This window comes from Anabrus simplex, chromosome 2, assembly GCF_040414725.1.
Source record: "Anabrus simplex isolate iqAnaSimp1 chromosome 2, ASM4041472v1, whole genome shotgun sequence".
In the NCBI taxonomy this organism is placed as follows: Eukaryota; Metazoa; Arthropoda; class Insecta; order Orthoptera; family Tettigoniidae; genus Anabrus; species Anabrus simplex.
The window spans coordinates 869398483-869416903 of NC_090266.1; the positions used below are offsets into that span (position 1 = coordinate 869398483).

General features: G+C 38.8%; 1 protein-coding gene across 10 annotated transcripts in view; it reads right to left on the reverse strand.

The window, feature by feature from the left end:
- LOC136864525 (CAP-Gly domain-containing linker protein 1) overlaps nucleotides 1–18421 on the reverse strand; it is a 958550-nt gene that overhangs the window by 310130 nt on the left and 629999 nt on the right. For all 10 annotated transcript variants that reach the window (XM_067141621.2, XM_067141618.2, XM_067141619.2 and 7 more), the window contains 2 exons: nucleotides 15392–15532; nucleotides 4991–5155 (listed from right to left, as the gene is read on the reverse strand). In XM_067141621.2, the coding sequence (XP_066997722.2) occupies nucleotides 4991–5155; nucleotides 15392–15532 (306 nt within the window). The remainder of the gene's footprint in view (nucleotides 1–4990; nucleotides 5156–15391; nucleotides 15533–18421) is intronic.

An 18421-nucleotide genomic window follows, 5' to 3' on the forward strand; every position in this document is an offset into this window, starting at 1 on the left:
AGATGTGTTCTCCAATACTCTTGGTGTTACTGACCTTATTGAATATAAGATTGAGGCCACGGACTTGATCCCAGTTAGATTTCCTCCTTATAGGCTATTTCCTCTTAAATTAAGGCGCTCAAAGAAATCATCGACCAAATGTTAAAGGATGGTATTATTCGACCTTCTAAGTCGGCGTATTCATCGCCCATTTTTCTGGTTCCGAAACCCAAAGGTGGATTCAGGCCTGTGATTGACTATAGGGCTTTAAATCGGAAGGTGGTGTTACAATCTGTGCCTCTTCCCGACCTTCACTCTTGCTTTACATGGTTTCGGAAAGCTAAGTTCTTCACCATCTTAGGCCTTAATCAGGCGTATAATCAGATCCCTCTAGCTGAAGAATCAAAACATCTAACAGCATTTGCCACGGATTGGAACTTGTATGAGTACAACCGTGTGCCTTTCGGGCTCCCCACGGGGGCAGCTGTGCTAACTAGACTGCTAGATAGGGTCTTCTCCGACATCAAATTCGAATACTTGTACCATTATCTGGATGATGTCGTCATATTTTTGGAGACCTTTGAAGAACACCTTGATCATCTAAAAGAGGTCCTCAATCGCCTCCGTAAGGCAGGGTTAACTGTGAAGTTATCTAAGGTAGCTCTTGCTAAGCCTTCCATGTCATTCCTAGGGCATATTGTGTCGCCCGATGGTGTTTCTATTGATCATTCCAGAATACAGGCCATCCGTGATTTCAAACCTCCTAAGGACATCAAAGGTATTGCCAGGTTCATCGGCATGGTGAATTTCTTCAGGAAATTTATTCCCAACTTCGCTAACAGAGCGGCGCCCTTGAACTTACTACGTAGGACAGGCGTCAAATTTGAGTGGAGGCCATCCCAACAAGCCACTTTTGAAGATCTGAAATTAGACCTCTGCAACACCCCTGTCCTTGCTATGCCTGATTTCTCGAAGAAATTCATTGTTCAAACCGACGCCTCATCGTCGGCGGTGGCTGCTGTGCTATTCAAGAAACTGAACTGGGAAGGCGACCCATCGCCTATGCATCTAGGACACTATCGGCTCAAGAAGCCAAGTACTCCATCTATGAACTTGAGGGTTTGGCAGTCTTATTTGCATTAGAGAAGTTCCGCCTCTATCTGGAACATGTCAAGTTCGACCTAGAAACAGATAACCAAGCCTTAAGTTGGGTCTTAGCTAGGCCACATCGTACTGGTCGTATAGCCCGATGGGCCATCAGGATTTCGGCCTTCCAATTTGACGTTAGGCACATCAGAGGATCCAAACATGTTGTGGCGGATGGACTAAGCCGTATGTTTGTTAATGATGTGGAGACCTCCGAATTGGAAGATAGTTCTTCTCTTCCCACACCCATACCTTCTTGTGTAAATGCCATTCTAACTGATGCCCCCATGTTGTTTAGGGATATTGAAAAATATCAACGTGAAGATCCTGTGCTGGCCCCTATTATGGAAACCCTTTCTTCTGGGGAACATGTTGTCCCTTATGTGTTGAGGAATGGGGTTTTACGTTGCCCGTCGAGGCACGATCAAAGGATAAAAGTTGTGGTTCCAGCCTTTCTTGTGCCTATGATCTTCAAGTACTACCAGGAGACCCCATTAGGGGGGCATTTAGGCATCTTCAAAACTTGAGAAAAGATCCAAGAGATGTTTATCTGGAAAGGTATGGACGGTGAAATTCGAGAATTAGTAAAAGCTTGTAAATCTTGTTGGCTTAGTAAGCCAACCTTGTCCACTAAGCTAGGTCTACTATCTTCTCATCAAGCGTCGTGCCCCATGGAACGCCTCTATATCGACTACGTAGGACACTTCCCCCAATCAAAGGGGAATGCCAACAAATTCATTTTCGTGTGTGTAGATGGTTTCACTAGGTTTTCCTGGTTATTTACGACTAAGCCGGCTACTGCTCAGTCCACCATTTCTTGTTTAAATACCATATTTGCTTCCTTTGGTCCGTGTCAATATTTAGTTTCTAATAATGCTAAGGCATTTACATCCAATCTCTTCTGGAAATTCTGTTTTGACCTGCCTATATCACATGTAACTACATCGGCGAATTATCCTCAACCATCTCTGGCTGAGCGGGTCAATCGTAATCTGAGATCGGCTCTCATTGTCTATCATCATGATGATCATTCCAGGTGGGATATGGCCCTGCATTGGTTGGCCTTTGCTTTGAATTCGGCAGTTCATGAGTCTCATAAATTCACTCCTGCTTCTCTGATGTTTAAATTTGTGCCTAACACGCCACTCTCTAACCTTTGGTCACCTAATGATATTCTACCAGAGACAATAGATCCCGATAATATTAGAGATCTATGGAAGAAGGCTAAGGCCAATCTTAAAGTTTCTCATGAAAAGGTTAGGGAAAGATATGATCGTGGATGGAGGCCCACCAATTTAAAAGTAGGAGATCAAATCATGGTAAGAAACTTTGTTGCCGCGGGCAAGCTTGCCCCCAGATTTCATGGGCTGTGCATCATTTTAGATTTGCTGACTCCTGTTACATTATTGGTGAGCAATCCAGGCACCGAGAGGAACTTTAGAGTCCACATCTCCCAGGTAAAACCTGTGTAATGTCATTGTTAACTTTGCCATCAACGTTTAGCAGCAGTTTGAAGGCTACTTTTTTTGGGAGGCCTTCTGCCCCAAATTATTTTATTGTGTAATATGTATATATAACTATATGTACGATCTTCCCTTCTGGTTTTTCTGCTGTCCATTCCTGAGTGGCCATTACCAAGCCCCCGCCTCCTGCATATCCACACTATTGGCAAAAGCCTTCCACCCCGGGCTCAGCATCACTAATAAAGATCGTACCCTCTATTCTCAAGTCACCAACAACTCTTTTCTGTTGCCGAGATCTTACTGTTTCAGTGCCCCCGCAGCCGTTCCTCGCCGTACCACCACTGAGGTGGGGTACGGGCCCACTCCACTACCGTGATGTCTACCTGCGTACGGCGCGCCGGAGTCTATCTCCCGGCAAGGGCTGAAGTGCGGCACCCCTACCGCCAACTCATCTGGGGACTGTAGATACACTTCTGATCTGCAGCGTCCTTCACCACGACTACACCTCTCATAGTAGCGGGAGAGGTGTATCTGAGGGTACTTTGAGAGGTCCGGGCGACCTCAACTGGATATCAGCAGCGGCGGCAGTACTTGCCGTCAAAATTATCAACATGTACTTCACATTCTACAGCAACAAAGACACTCTAAAACTGGAGTTTAATTAGTTTCAGCTTATCTAAATCAAAAAAAAAAAAAAAAAAATCTTCAAAGTGAAACTATTTTTCAAAATTCTTCTGTGTCACCCCAAGGAAGGACAATTGTTGGGGGAGGTCTGTACCGGGAGGTACACCTCTACGCTGCACATTTAAATCTTGCGCCTAAAAGAGCTCCTCTTCTGGAGAAATCTTGAACTGGAAACTACACCTACTTAAACCGTTACTCAGAAGATGTCACTACAGAAATCTAATGAAATTTGGTTATTTTGAACTTCCATGTACTGTATGAAATTATACGTGTTTTGTTTACCATTTATCAAGAAGTTGGGACCTTCTTCAACAGAGGTCACTGCTAAAAAACTATGATCATGCACCCTGGTGCAAAGTGGAAGAACTTTTGATTTGAAGAAGTTTTGAATTCCTAAGTTCTTTTTTCTTTACTAAAATATGTTCATTCATTTTTGGGGTGGCAATATTGATCTTTTCTTTCTGCCTGTTTTGAATTTAGCCAATCATGAATTTCTGTAATTAATTTTCCGCCTATCACAGGCTTCTTCCTCGATTCTGAGTGTCACTTTTGATGTTAACCAATAAAGTGAGAGGGTGTGGCCGGTTTATTCAGCTTTTTCCCCAAGGGTTTATAAACTGCGGATTTTCATGTCTCTTGGCCATTTGATCGTCATCTAACTTAGTGTGTGTGTCAAGCGCGAGGTGAGAGGCACCTCTTTCATCAGGCAGCAGTTCTTCAGTAAGGTAATGACCAATTAACATCTTTATTTCTTGCTAGCTCTGCAGTTTAACCCGAGGGAGAGGTTCGAAACCTTAACTATGTAACCTACATTTCTGTAAATGTAACTTCTGCCAGCTTTTGTAATAACTTCATAAAACTTGAACTGTAAATCGGGGATAGAGAGTGATGTACCCTCTCAAGCTCCCCTTCATATTGGTTTGAGGCGACTACGTTTTGTAACTGGTTTTCTTCCTTTCCGTAATGTCTTAAATTTTCTTTCGTATACGAGTCACCTCCATAGTGTGGGAATAGCCCCTGTTTCATCGGCCTAGTGCTCCTTAGGTTTTTAGAATGCATATTTAGGAGTGCAAATACACGCCTCTATTCAATTTGTGTTTCGGGCCATTTACTTAACCTGTTCTTTTCCGCTACGGCCCAATAGGTTGGGTACTAGATACCCCTGTTTAAAATTTGTAAGTTGTGCCTTGATGGCAAGTGATTGTAATTTTCTGATATCGCCTTGAATAGGCTTGGAAAATGGAGAGCATGTTAGCTCTTTTTCAAGTGTTGTAAAAGTGCCTCTAGGAGGCTTGGTATTGTAAATTACGGAGCTAGTGCTCCATTGTATTAGGGGATTTCTGCCCTTGTAAAATTGTGCTCTTTTGTAAATTTGAGCCGAGTGCTCAAGAATTGTGAAGTGAGGGGCTGGAAGCCCTGATTACTAAACAGTCACTAAATTTTGGATTTTCTTGCTTTGTCTAAACTTTGTCATGGTACCTGATATGTCATTGTTATCTCACTAAGTGAGAATTTGTTAACTTGTTGCTTTTTGAAAATTTAACCTTCCACTTCAGTTTAATTTCTTTCTTGACATAGTAGTTAGACCCATTCACCCTGGCACCTTCTTTCACCTCTGCTGGTCCACGAGTAGCCTCGTAACGTTTAAGTGAAAAACTCTACATAACAATATTAAAACTAATATAGCACAGAACAATCAAACCAAAAATTATTGTTACCTGAATGTCATTCTTATAAATGGTTTCCTCTTCCAACTGGAACTGAAGATCTTCAATCCTCCTCTTCTCATCCTCCAACTGGCTGGATAATTCAGCTTTTTCTTGTTGAACTTGTGCTAGAAGAACCTCATGTTCCTTTAGCCTAGTATCAGTCTCATCTTGATACTATAATAAGAAACAACCAAAATCAAGTTAACAATTGCATAAATATACACATATGGTTAACATAGTGTATATGCAAATATCTGCTGTCTCTTTTACCTTCATCAAATCGTATCTCCAATTCAATACATAAAACGAAATAGCTTAAAAATTTAGTGGTGGAGTACATTTTTCTTACACCTAGTACTTGTTATTTATAGCCAATCCAGTACCATTACACAGAGAAACTCTGTAGATCTGCAGCTCTGCCTTTCACAAACTGAAACCAATGTGTTTCAAATAAATCTAAAAGCTGAGAATTCATGAAAAGACATTGCTTTCAAAATAAATCTAAAATCTGAGAATTCATGAAAAGACATTGTTTTTGACCATGTACACTTTTACAGAGGCTTGTCAAGTTTATATAACTTTGTACAATCAGTGGCAACTCCCTTCAAAGGCCATACCTTCACATTTTTCGTTCCTGAAACAGGCTCCCATCACAGCTTTAACTATCAGTTCTAATAACTTCCAGAGCACGTTCACACAGAGGATTTTTTGGGCTGCTACAGAAGAACAAAAGATCCTGTGCATATCACCTTTCCAGAAAAGTAAATTCCCTTCATCTCTTTCCTAAACATGTAGAATACCTGTCTTGGTGAGTTTTCCTAAATGATAAAACATATAAGCTTCTAACAGTCTATCAAACATGAATATAACACTTAGAACATTATAAAATATCTGTAACCGAGCTTGATAGCTGCAGTGCTTAAGTGCGGCCAGTAACCAGTAATCGGGAGATAGTGGTTCGAGCCCCATTGTCGGCAGCTCTGAAGATGTTTTTCCGTGGTTTCCCATTTTCACACCAGGCAAATGCCGGGGCTGTACCTTAATTAAGGCTACGGCTGCTTCCTTCCTCTTCCTAGACTTTTACTATTCCATCATCGCCGTAAGACATATCTGTGTCTGTGCAATGTAAAACAAATAGCAAAAAAAAAAAAAAAAAAGAAAAGAAAAGAATATGTAAGAAATATAAACAGTTATAACAGAATGGCTTCATTCTTAACAAAAAAAGAAAATCCTAAATGATTTTTTTGAGACACCATAAGTTAAACTATGGCCTAAATCATCATAATAAGGCTGATAATAGACTACCTTCCTTTGCTCTGTACAAGATGTCATACAGCCAATCTAATAAATTTCATTGCTGTAAATATTAGTTCTCAGGTAGCTTTTCAGTTTTCATCACTAGGCTCAGTCAAGTTTCTTTCAGAGTCTCAAACCACAAAAAATAAATCCAAGTCAGAAGTCACTGTCGTTGTCTTCTTCTTCTTTTCTTCTTCTCAGCATTTTTTCAATTACTCAAGGTGGGCATAATATGAGGAGCATTGTTTCCAAAGTCAATAAATGCTCAAATTTTGGAAACTGTGATGTTTGTAGTTACATAACAACTCTGTTGACCTTCTGACATAGTTTAATCAAAATCTGATATTTGCCATAGTTGTAAGGTGTTAAAGACAGTGAGTTTTTGTAAAACTTGGTATCTGCTCTCAGCAAGTTAGAGCAAATGTTGATAAACGCAAACTGCGTTTTACTTCTGAGAGAAAATGATTTTGTACGGAAGTCAATTATTGGCCAGTTCTCCCTGCCAGAAGCAACAATATATATAATAGTTCAAAAACATTGCTCAGTCTGTGCTAGCTTCCACACAGACAAGATCACAAGTAAAGGAGTGGTCTTAGAAGTGATTCAGAAAATGACATACCTGTAAATGAGTGCCCAGGTGATAGAAAATCGGGATCAAAAGTAAATGCATTTAAAAAGCCCAGCAAGAACATGAAAATGCTAACTATTGCATGTTCACAAGGGCTAAACCATGGCACTGTCAAGATACTAAACAAACATTGAGAAGGAAAGGATCTGAAGTTAAGTGCACTGGAGGGTTTGCAATCTAAGATGCCTTTCAAAATAACTGCCCTAAGGGTGATGACATATGAAAAGTCTATAAAGAAGGTATTGTTGTCACATCAGACACTTGCAGCAGTAGAAGTCCTGTTGAGGTTGAGACAATGAAATGCAGGAACTGCAGCCAGGAATAAATTAAGCAGTTACTTTACAAAAACAAAAAAACATAAAAACAAACAAAAAGAAAAAACATGGTAAGCAAGGGTAACAGAAAGGATATCTTACAACTCATGAAGCTTATGAAACACCAAAAGGAGGAGAAATTTTTTATAAGGACATTGTTGAAAGTCACCATTTGGTTTCAGTTTTCAAGTAATGGAGTTCATATTTCGTTTGTTTTTTATGTTATGTTACTATTGTGCACCTATAGTATGTTTATAAAACTTACGGAACAATGTGATACTAAAGAACTGTATTTCTATGCAACATGAACAATAAATATGCCTTCTTTATAACATCTGTTAAAATGATAGGGAAAAGAAAAAAAGACATTTGGAATTTGAATATTAACAAAAGTTTCACCTTCCATCTTTGCATTTATTGACTCGTGAAAAAATTCAAAATTTCATCCCTCTATTTTGTTACTAAAAAGGAAAATTTTAGAAATGTCAAACACATAAACAAATTCGTGCTTTAAAAGGTAAGTAGTGTAAATGTAAAAAATTTCCCCATAAAAGAATGTGATAATTTGTTTCCTATAGACATGATACTGTATAGGCTTTTGGGCTTATGCCGTACCAAGAAGATAAGGTGAAATTCTTTACGCTTCGTAGAGAACTGTGCTCTGCGTCATCAGTAGAAAATCTCGACTGTCCTCATCACCAGATGTTTCATTCCAGGCTTGTGACAATGTCATACATCTGTCAATGTCATATGTTACGTACACATGTTATATGACCCTCTTAGACTGATTCTGATGGTTCGGTCAGCTTCCGCTTTGAGCGCTAGTGCTGTGCCACGTCCAGGGAGCCATCTGGTGACAAATGAACGTACCATTTCCACTTCTATTATAATGTCTAAATTTCAAAAAGTCATTGTTTAAGAAGCCTTTCTCATGGACAGTCGAGATTTTCTTCTGATGACACAGAGCAAACGTAAAGAATTTCACTTTATTTTCTTGACACGGCATAAGCCCAAAGCCTATACAGTATCATGTCTATAAGTATGGGCCGTGAAAACATCAATGGCAACAATTTGTTGGAGCTGATGGATATCAATATTTGGTACACTGATAATGTCAACAGAGACACAGTGCACCAGCCTGTTTGACCAAATGGTATACTGTCCTACAAGAATATGCAATACAATACTCATTCTATTCAATTATGTGATAAGTTTAAGTCTACAAACAATAAACTTTGTAAACTTGTCGCCAGTGGTGGGACGTTAATAACGTGGAAAGTGTTACTTTATCAAGATGTGATCATTTAATTCCTGTCTTGTCATTATTCTATACTTTTGTAAAATTGCCATTGCAAAAACAAAGGAACATTCAAAGTCATTTTCGAAGAAGTCAATGAAACATTTGTTTTGTGAATTTATGTGAATGTTATAAAGGTTTTCAGTACTCTCAAGAATGACATTAAGTTATATTTATTTAATCGTTATGACTGTTGGTAGAAAGAATTATTATTTTGGTATTTGAAATTTCCTGTAGTTGTGCTTGTTGTAACTTGCAATCTGTTAAATAACCTTTTGTTGAACCCTGATTTGCCATGTGGAGGTTTTGATAACAAAATTGCTGTGTTTCATAATCGAATCGTCTAGAACTTGTCCATATATGGTAATCTGTTTTAACTGGTCGGAATAATGACCTTCTTCATGGGCGAAAATTTTGGATCGAATTGTAGTAAGCTTCACTGATTGGCTGTTTGTGTGTTTCTCAATTTCCAGCCTTTTGCTCCTTGGTAGGAGCAGGGCCCTTGTCCGTGTCTGGTTTTATCGCACGTCCGCACAGTCGGATGCACTTAGGGTGTGGTCCCGTCAGCGGCTCCAGTCACCTCAGGGTAAGCATGTTTCCTTTTCTTGAACTTTAAATTAACATGTAAATTTTTTTGCTTCAGAGTTTACCTTATATCCTGGTTTTTGCCATTTTGACTTGTAATGCCTTAGCACCTTGTCCATCTCAATGAAGTGGTTGAAAGACTCCGTAAAGCAGGGCTAACCCTTAAGGCTAGTAAAGTTACTTTCGCACAACCCCAGATGTCCTTCCTTTTTTTTTTTTTTTTTTTTGCTCGTTGCTTTACGTTGCATCGACACAGATAGGTCTTATGGCGACGATGGGACAGGAAAGAGTTAGGAGTGGGAAGGAAGCGGCCATGACCTTAATTAAGGTACAGTCCCAGCATTTGCCTGGTGTGAAAATGGGAAACCACGGAAAACCATTTTCAGGGCTACCAACAGTGGGATTCGAACCTACTATCTCCCGAATACTGGATACTGGCCGCACTTAAGCGGCTGCAGCTATCGAGCTCAGTGATGTCCTTCTTGGGGCATATTGTGTCTGTGAAAGGTGTCTCTATTGACCAATCTCATACTGCAGCTATTCAAAATTTTCCTACCCCTTAAGATGTCAAGCCTGTAGCTAGGTTCGTTGGCATGGTCAATTTCTTTTGTAAATTCATCCCCAATTTTGCTGAAAGAGCAGCTCCATTAAATACTTTGAGAAGAAAATATGCTAAATTTGAGTGGGGTGACGCCCAACTTGAAGCTCGTCACATTCATGGCAGTGGAAACGTTGTTGCTGATAGTCTCAGTAGGATGTTCTATCCTGGCAGTTCTGATCCTCAATCAGAGCCTGCAGATCCCTCTCCTGAACAAGTTTTGGCCTTTGTTAATGTAGTTCTCACTAATTCCCGTTTTCTTTTCAAAGATATTGGTAAATATCAGGAAGAAGATGCTGAATTAAAGGCTATTATTGACAGGATTATGTCTCGTGAACATGTCAAACATTATGTCATAAGAATGGTGTTCTGCGTTGTCCTGCTCGTGGTCGCACAGACCCCAAAATTGTTGTTCCAACTAACTTGGTTCCTGCTATTTTTAAATATTTCCATGAATCCCCAGTCAGTGGACATCTCGGTGTGTTCAAAACTAGGGAGAAAATCTGTAAACATTTAATTTGGAAATCCATGGATGGTGAAATTTGTACTTTTGTCAAATTGTGCAAAACCTGTAATATAAGTAAACCTGCTCCTAATACTCACCTAGGTCTGTTATCATCTGACCAAGGCCCTATGGAGAGATTATTCATTGATTACATCGGTCCTTTCCCGAGATCACGGACCGGCCATTGTTTCATACTTGTGTGTTTTGATACGTTCTCGCATTTTATGTGGCTGTTCCCAACTCCTATAGCTAATGCTAACACTACTATTTCTTGTCTGAAACAGATCTTTGCTTCGTTTGGAGTCTGTCAATTTTTGGTGAGTGACAATGCAAGAACTTTTACCTCTGTGCAATTCTGCAATTTCTGTTTTGATTCGTCAATTTCTCATGTAATTATTACTCCTTATTATTCAAGTCCTAATTATGCTGAAAGGGTCAATCGAAGTCTTAGGTCTGCTCTTATTGCCTACCACTCTGCTGACCACACTAAGTGGGATTCATCACTTAATTGGTTGTAATTTGCTTTCAACATTGCCATTCATGAAAGTCATAAGCGAACTCCTGCTTCATTGATGCTAGCATTCACCCCCAATTCTCCACTTTCTAATCTGTGGTACATTAACAATCTTCTACCTGATGTCACAAATTCAGAAACAATTCGTGTTGCTTGGCACCATGCGCATAAAAATTTGAAAGTTTATTACGCTGAAGTTCAACGCAACTACAATCACGGGTGAAGACTGCACAATCTGTCTGTGGGTGACCAGGTTTATGTAAAGACTCACCCTATCACCAGACCTGTGGACCATGTCATTAGTAAGTTGGCCCCCAGATTTCAAGGTCCCTGCATAATTTTGAAATTTCTAACCCCTGTGTCATTATTAGTCAGTGATCCTGAGAAGAAGAGGATCAGTCGTGTTCATTTATCTCAAATCAAGATCCCTTAGTTATGAGATAATACTTTAGAAAACCATTTAGGTACTTTGGGTAGGTATAAGGAATCTTAGTTGTAAGCAAATTTTTGGGGTATATTCGACATTTGATAGGTTAATTACTGTAGAAATTGTTTTAGTTGTAATAAGGATGGTTGTTTATGACCATGCTAGGTATAATTCAGTAAATAATGTAGTTTAGGTAAGATTAAGATCTTAATTCATGTTCATAACTAGGGATTTTATGTGAAAAATGTTCGATTAAAGTAAACTCCGGTAAACTTTATTTTATTTGGTTCCTTATCTGTTGTAAATTATTAAATATGCTTGCCCTGGGGGGGGAGGGGGAGGGGGTTGGAGTTCCCGAAGATATTTGGTGTGAGGTTATCCTCCCCACACGGAATTTTGAGCCAACAGTTTCTCTAATCTAGTAATAAGTTAGTCAAGAAAACAGAAAACCCACCCTTCAGCCTACATTTCTTTAAAGACTCTTCTGGATAGCCAAACTATGGTTTTTCCTTTATAACTTCATTTCCTGCCGCAGATTGATCTCTGTTCCAGTGATTACTATAACTTGGTCCATCCAGGGAATCTGCCGTGCCTGTTGGAAGGGCCACTATGAATTCCTGACCAGTTTGCATCCGACCTGGGAGTTCAGTGACCCTAAGTTCCTGGTGGTGACAGTTGCTCAGTACTGTGCCATGCTTTACTATTTCTTCACTGCGAGTTCACTACTCGAGTGAGCTAAATGAAGCTTCGCTGGAGGCCACAGTGGGACTGAAAAGGGATACCGTGTTGGCAGGCGGCCGATGTCAGCAACCCTATGGACAGCAATACCTGTGGTCCAGCTTAGGATACTCTGGTTCAAATAGACATTCCTGGTGAGAAGGGGATCAAGATGTGGGTGCTATGTGTTGGAATCATTGTGTTGCTGTTGCCACAGATTTCGGACCTCCAGTTAAAACCTCCGTTTAATTTAACTTGTTTTTAATGGTCGAGCAGAGCTTGAAGTTGGGAGGTGGAGGACGTCGCCGGTGGTGGGACGTTAATAACGTGGAAAGTGTCAATTTATCAAGATGTGATAATTTAATTCTTGTCTTGTCATTATTCTAAAATTTTGTAAAATTGCCATTGCAAAAACAAAGGAACATTCAAAGTAATTTTCAAAGAAGTAAATGAAACATTTGTTTTGTGAATTTATGTAAATGTTAATAAGGTTTTCAGTACTCACAAGAAAGACATTGTATGTATGTATGTATGTATGTATGTATGTATGTATGTATGTATGTATGTTGGATATTTGGCCCGAAGGCTGGTTGGATCCTCAACAGGTTCACCATTAGCTGTCATAGATGGCCTAGGTGTCACTGAAGAGGCGTACTAGGGAAATGAGGAGTGAGGTAGTTTCCCGTTGCTTTCCTCACTGAGCCAGAAGTTGCTATTGCACGTCAGTCTGCCAAGCCCACTGAAATGCATGCACCAACCGACCCTATGAGCGACATTTTCACACCATTCATAGCAAGGACTGGCTGCATAAGGAATCGCATTACTAGTATCGCTCATATCTCAGCCACTTTCATATTGTCAAAGCCAAGTATAAGACTGAGACAGGTCAATGAAAGTAACAATTTTATTCTAGCCTATGCCAAAAGACATAGTGCACTGTAAACACTACATCTTACCAGTAAAGGCCTAGAAGGACATTAAGTTATATTTATTTAATCGTTATGACTGTTGGTAGAAAGAATTATTATTTTGGTATTTGAAATTTCCTGTAGTTGTGCTTGTTGTAACTTGCAATCTATTAAACAACCTTTTGTATCATCCTGTACTTGGAGGTGGAGGTTTCGATAACGAAATTGCTGCGTTTCGTAATCAAATCCTCTAGAACTTGTCTATACAGTGGACGCCCGCTTATTATGATCACTCTGGGACGCAGATAATTTAATAACATTAACCGTTTGATAACAGTAGCCGAAAAATAAAAATTGGTAGGTAGCCTACTGTATTTATTCATAACCTACATGCACTACAATGAAACAGATACTGGTACACAGCATTGCAGTACAGTGTGATCAGGATGTTTTGGCAACAACATCATCATCAGCATCACTATCTTCTGCTCCATGTTCTTCACCTCTCATATCTAATTCTGCGAAAGTAACTGCCTCACATGTCGCCTTCGTCTGTTTCGCATCAGTAATGATGCCCTCATCAATGTTCATCCATTCCTGAAATTCAACTTCCGTTAAGCCTCGTCTACTTCTGGTAACTCTCTTAAAAATCCCCCATATGGGAAACAGTTCCCTATTGTATGTGCTGAGACATTATCCCATGACATGGCTAGAAGATGCAGGGCATCGAGAAGGCTGGTTATTTTGGCAAGGGCACTGGCACTAGTTTTATGTGAGTCCTCTATGTTTTCTAAGATTCTTGTGCGCATTTCATGGCGATAATACGCTTTCATGGTGCAAATAATTTCTTGATTGCATGGCTGAATTAATGAAGTCATATTCGCCAGTATGAAAACCACACTGATGTTCTTGAGCTCACAATTCACAATGTGTGCTGCACAGTTGTCAACCAGCAAAACTATTTTATGGCCAAGCCTATTATCCCACTTCAGTAGCCATTCTTTGAAATTCAGGGCAGTCATCCATGCATTAAAGTTGGAATGATAGTCCACTGGAAACTTATTGATGCATTTAAAGCAACATGGGTTCTTACTTTTTCCAATCACTAACAGTATTTTCTATTCACCAGATATACTCGCACAACACAAAACTCTTACTCGTTCCTTGGAGGTTTTACAGCCTTTAGAACTTTCATATTTGAAGAAGGAAGTGTGTTCAGGCAAGACGCAATAATACTCGCATACTTGAGAACAAAATCCTTGAAATCAAATATGATAACATAAACCGAATTCATGACCACAATAAACAGAAGATTTTCAATGCTTTAGTATTTGACCTACGGGACTTCATAAAAGTGATTATATAATACAGTTGATAACATTATCCATGATTACAATAAACGGCATCCACTGTATATGGTAATCTGTTTTAATTGGTCGGAATAACAACCTTCTTCATTGGCGAAAATTTTGGGTCGAATTGTAGTAAGCTTCCCTGACTGGCTGTTTGCGTGTTTCTCAATTACCGGCCTTTGTCTCCTCAGTAGGAGCAGGGCCCTTCTCTGCGTCTTTGGTTTTCACACATCCACACAGTTGGATGCAATTCGGGTGTGGTCCCGTCAGTGGCTCCAGTCACCTCAGGGTACTCATGTTTCCTTTTCTCGAATTTTAAATTAACATGTAAATTTCTTTGCTTTGGAGTTTACCTTAGACCCAGGTTTTCACCGTTTTGATTTGTAATGCCTTAGCTCGTCAGCTAGGCATACCCTTTTCATTTTGGAGGCAATTCCCTTTCATTAACATTTTTGGTTGTATCATGTAAAAAATTCATTATCCATCCGGGGTTGCCTCCTGTAGTCGTGCTTCGATTTAATGTACGCTGTTTGGAGCTATGCGTCTCTCACTGATGTGTATCAGAAAGGCAGCAACTCGAATGGCCTCAGCATTAGATTTTAAATTCCTTGTCAATTTTCCTTGTAAATCAAATGTAATAGTCTTTAAATCTCCTTTTCTATTTTCCTTGTAAAATTGTTGTAACAGATTTTAAATTCCCTGTTAAATTTTCCTTGTAAATTTTATTGCAGAAGTTGATGTTATTTTCTTAAATATAACCTTAATATTTTATCGTTTGTCGTTAGACAGAATCTTGTAGAGATGAACTTGTAATATAAAATTTTAGTTTTCTGAAGAACCATAGATAGGAACCTTGTGGTTAGTTTCTCCTTTGTTATTCTTTATTGATCATGTTACTTAATTTTAAATTGCTGTTGTTCAATGATGTGAAGCTTTCCTTATTGCGTTAATAAATGCAGACTGAAGGGTACCACATGCACGTCTTTTTCCCTACAACGTCATGTAAGAGAACATCCTCTTAGGGATCCCAACCCGCTTTCCCACATCTTTTCTCTAGTTGTCATGTTGGTAATCCTGCTTATCTTTTCTTCTAGTCATGTGTGTATTTTTGAAACTAGTGATGTTATAATTGGTGCCTTATCGGTTGACATGTGTTCCTTCAAGTTTATTACTTTGATTTAATGTGTTCTTTAAATTAATGTTACCTGCTAAAGGGGGGACGGGGGGTGACAAACTTTAACTTTGAAAGGTTTACTGAATCAAACCTACCTTCTTGAATTCCTTCATGATATTCAAAAGTTTTTTCTCAGCTTCATCGGCTTGATTCGCTGCTCGAGTAACTTCAGCTCTCTCAAGGTCCCGTTCTTTCAATAGCTTCTCTATCTGGAGATCTTTGTCCTTCAGTGCATCCTAAAAATTATTCAAATATCCATTAGTATAATAACAACAACAAAAATTTGTTTTTGAAGGTCATTAAATTTGGGATTCTTAATGAAGTTATATTAATAAGTTGCATACAACATGTCTAATATGAGCAAAGTGTCAAAAAGCCATAGTTTATCAACCATTATGAAGATATAAATATTCTATTGTACTCTGTATCTGATGACATTTTTTTTCAAGTACTGTGTATTTTTATTCTTTGAACATGTAGCCATTCAGTAAGAAAATAATAATGCTAAAAGTTCTATTTAGAATGAATAGACTGTGTTCACTGTAGTACACCACAATGTTTACTGGTGTTATTAGCTTTAACTGAATGATTTGAACAAAATGGGAAAGAATAATGATAATCACACTGTTTGTTCACATCAATAGATTCTGAGAACTTTTTTTTTTCTTTCTTTCTTTTTTTTCTGTGTAATTCATGGTGCAGGTTTCAGTAGCCACAGACTACTTTAAGATCAATATGTAAAGGCTAGGTAGCCTAAAAAGTAGCCACAACAAACAGGATACTGGTGACTATGAATAGATACAAATATCTACATGGTTCATGCAGCTAAAACTACCCAATCCACCAATGCTCCCTAAACCATTAGACTTCCAAGCTCACTGGTATTTGCAATACTAATAGGGTCAGCATACACAACAGATTTGAACCTGTCAGACATTAAAAATCAAATCAAAATCTCTTTATTTACAAATGAGGTGTCTACCTTGGTGGCAAATGGTACACTAAAATACATTATTGTCAAGCACTAAATTTTAAATTAACAAGAGAAGAAGAACATTTTCCTGTAATACAATACCGTACAATTTACGCCAACACTTTTTCTGTTAAACACACAGCTCATCCTTAATAAATTTATATTGTTTACAAAATTCTACTTATAACATCTCCTGTACTTACAAACATAGTCAACTCATATACAGTTTGTGGAATTACTTCAAATAATACTATACAACTGGAATAAGATTAAAATTTACATTGCATTTATTTATTTATTTATTTTTTTGTCCATTTTGGAACCTAAGTAGCATAACGACCTGCTGCGTCTTAACCACAGCCCCTTTTTCCACCACTTTTCAGAGTTCCTGAAGGGACTTAACAGCTACCGTAGTGGTCCCAGGGCCCTCAAAGTCCCCACTGTACCCACCCCTTCTCTCTCTCAACCATGATTTCACTCCTATCACCACATCAGTCTCATCAGATTCCATCAATGTACCGAATTTTAATTGTTTATTTACTACACTCTGATAGTTTACCAAGAGCAATCTCGGACCCCCTTCCTCCCTAAAACTTGTCTGTTGCAATTGGGTAACATTTGACTCATAAGTTGAGAACTTCCCTGGAGTAAAGAAGAGGTAGATGATTAAAGGCATAACAAGAAATTATATGGTATAATAGGAGGTAAAAGAGGTACAGCAGGATCTAAACCAGAACAAATTCATCAGGAAAGAGAGATCACACAAAATAATGTATGTCAAAGTCATGTAAGGAAATTTAGTAACTATGGCAAAAAAGCTAGGATTGTCTTCATGCATTCACTATGTGAAGGAGGAATTGGGAGTTTTATGAGCCACTGAGCAATATTATAGTGAAGTTCAGCAGCAATGATGACGTATTATAGTGCGATTCAAATGGAATGATGGACACAGAACAGAAAGATATAAAAAGATAATGGGAACCGGTAAGTGTAAGGAAGATGTGAAAGTTACAAGGAATGAGGAATAATGATTTGATTTCTGTGCTAGATTTCAAGCACATGAAAGGGTAAAGTTAGCAGATAGAAAACTGACTATACCATATCCAACTCCTGATAACCAAAATATATACCGGTATGTATTTCTTTTTATGATATCAACCCTATGCTGATCTATAGTGACTTGAGCACTGACAGACCTAGGATGCAGAAAGCAAATGAAGTGGAAATTCTTCATGATAAGGATATCTCATTGTTTGGGCCATCAGTCCACGGATGGCTTGATGCAGCTTTCCATGCCAGCCTATCTTATGCCAGCTCTTCATTTCTACATAATTACTCCATCCTATATCTTTTCTAATTTGTTTGTCACATTCACGCCTTGGTCTACCCCTACCATTCCTACTGCCTAAACATCCCTCAAAAATGAAAAGAACAAGTCCTAGGTGCCTTAAGATGTGGCCTATCATTATTCTTCTGGTAAAATTTCACCAAATTGTTTTCCTCTCACTAATTCCATCTACCCATCTCACCTTCAGCATTGTTCTGTAACACCACATTTCAATAGCTTTTATTCTCTTTCTTTCTGAGATAGCTATTGTCCATGTTTCACTACCATATAATGCCACATTCCAGGCAAAAGTATTCAAAAAATATCTTTCTAATTTGTATATCATTGTTTGAAGTGAGGAAATTCTTAACCCATCTGCATCATTTGATGAGTTGTGGTCGTGCACGGTATTTTGGTGCAAGAATGAAATGACAAGCTCCGATTGCAATGACATATTGTCTTGCATATCTTCGTATATTAGATTCTGTAAGCTCTCACAATACACACTGTAAGGAACTAGAGGCATGTACCATTGGTAAACAATGCAGTCTGTGAAGTTGGGATTGCTGAACAATAGCTTATTTTTATCGGTATTCAGTATTCATTATGCAGTAGAACTGGTATTGTGGTAATGACAACGAGAGTTTGAAAGCACTTGCAGACATAGTTTCAGATGGTGATTATTGCAGTAATGACGTTTTGGACTATGAATGCAAGTTCGAGGGTAGTGACAGCAACACTGAAAGTTACTCAAGCGTGAAGAGCATTGAAGAAAGTGAGAATAAAATTATTCCAAACACGCACGGTTGGTGACTCAAAAGAACC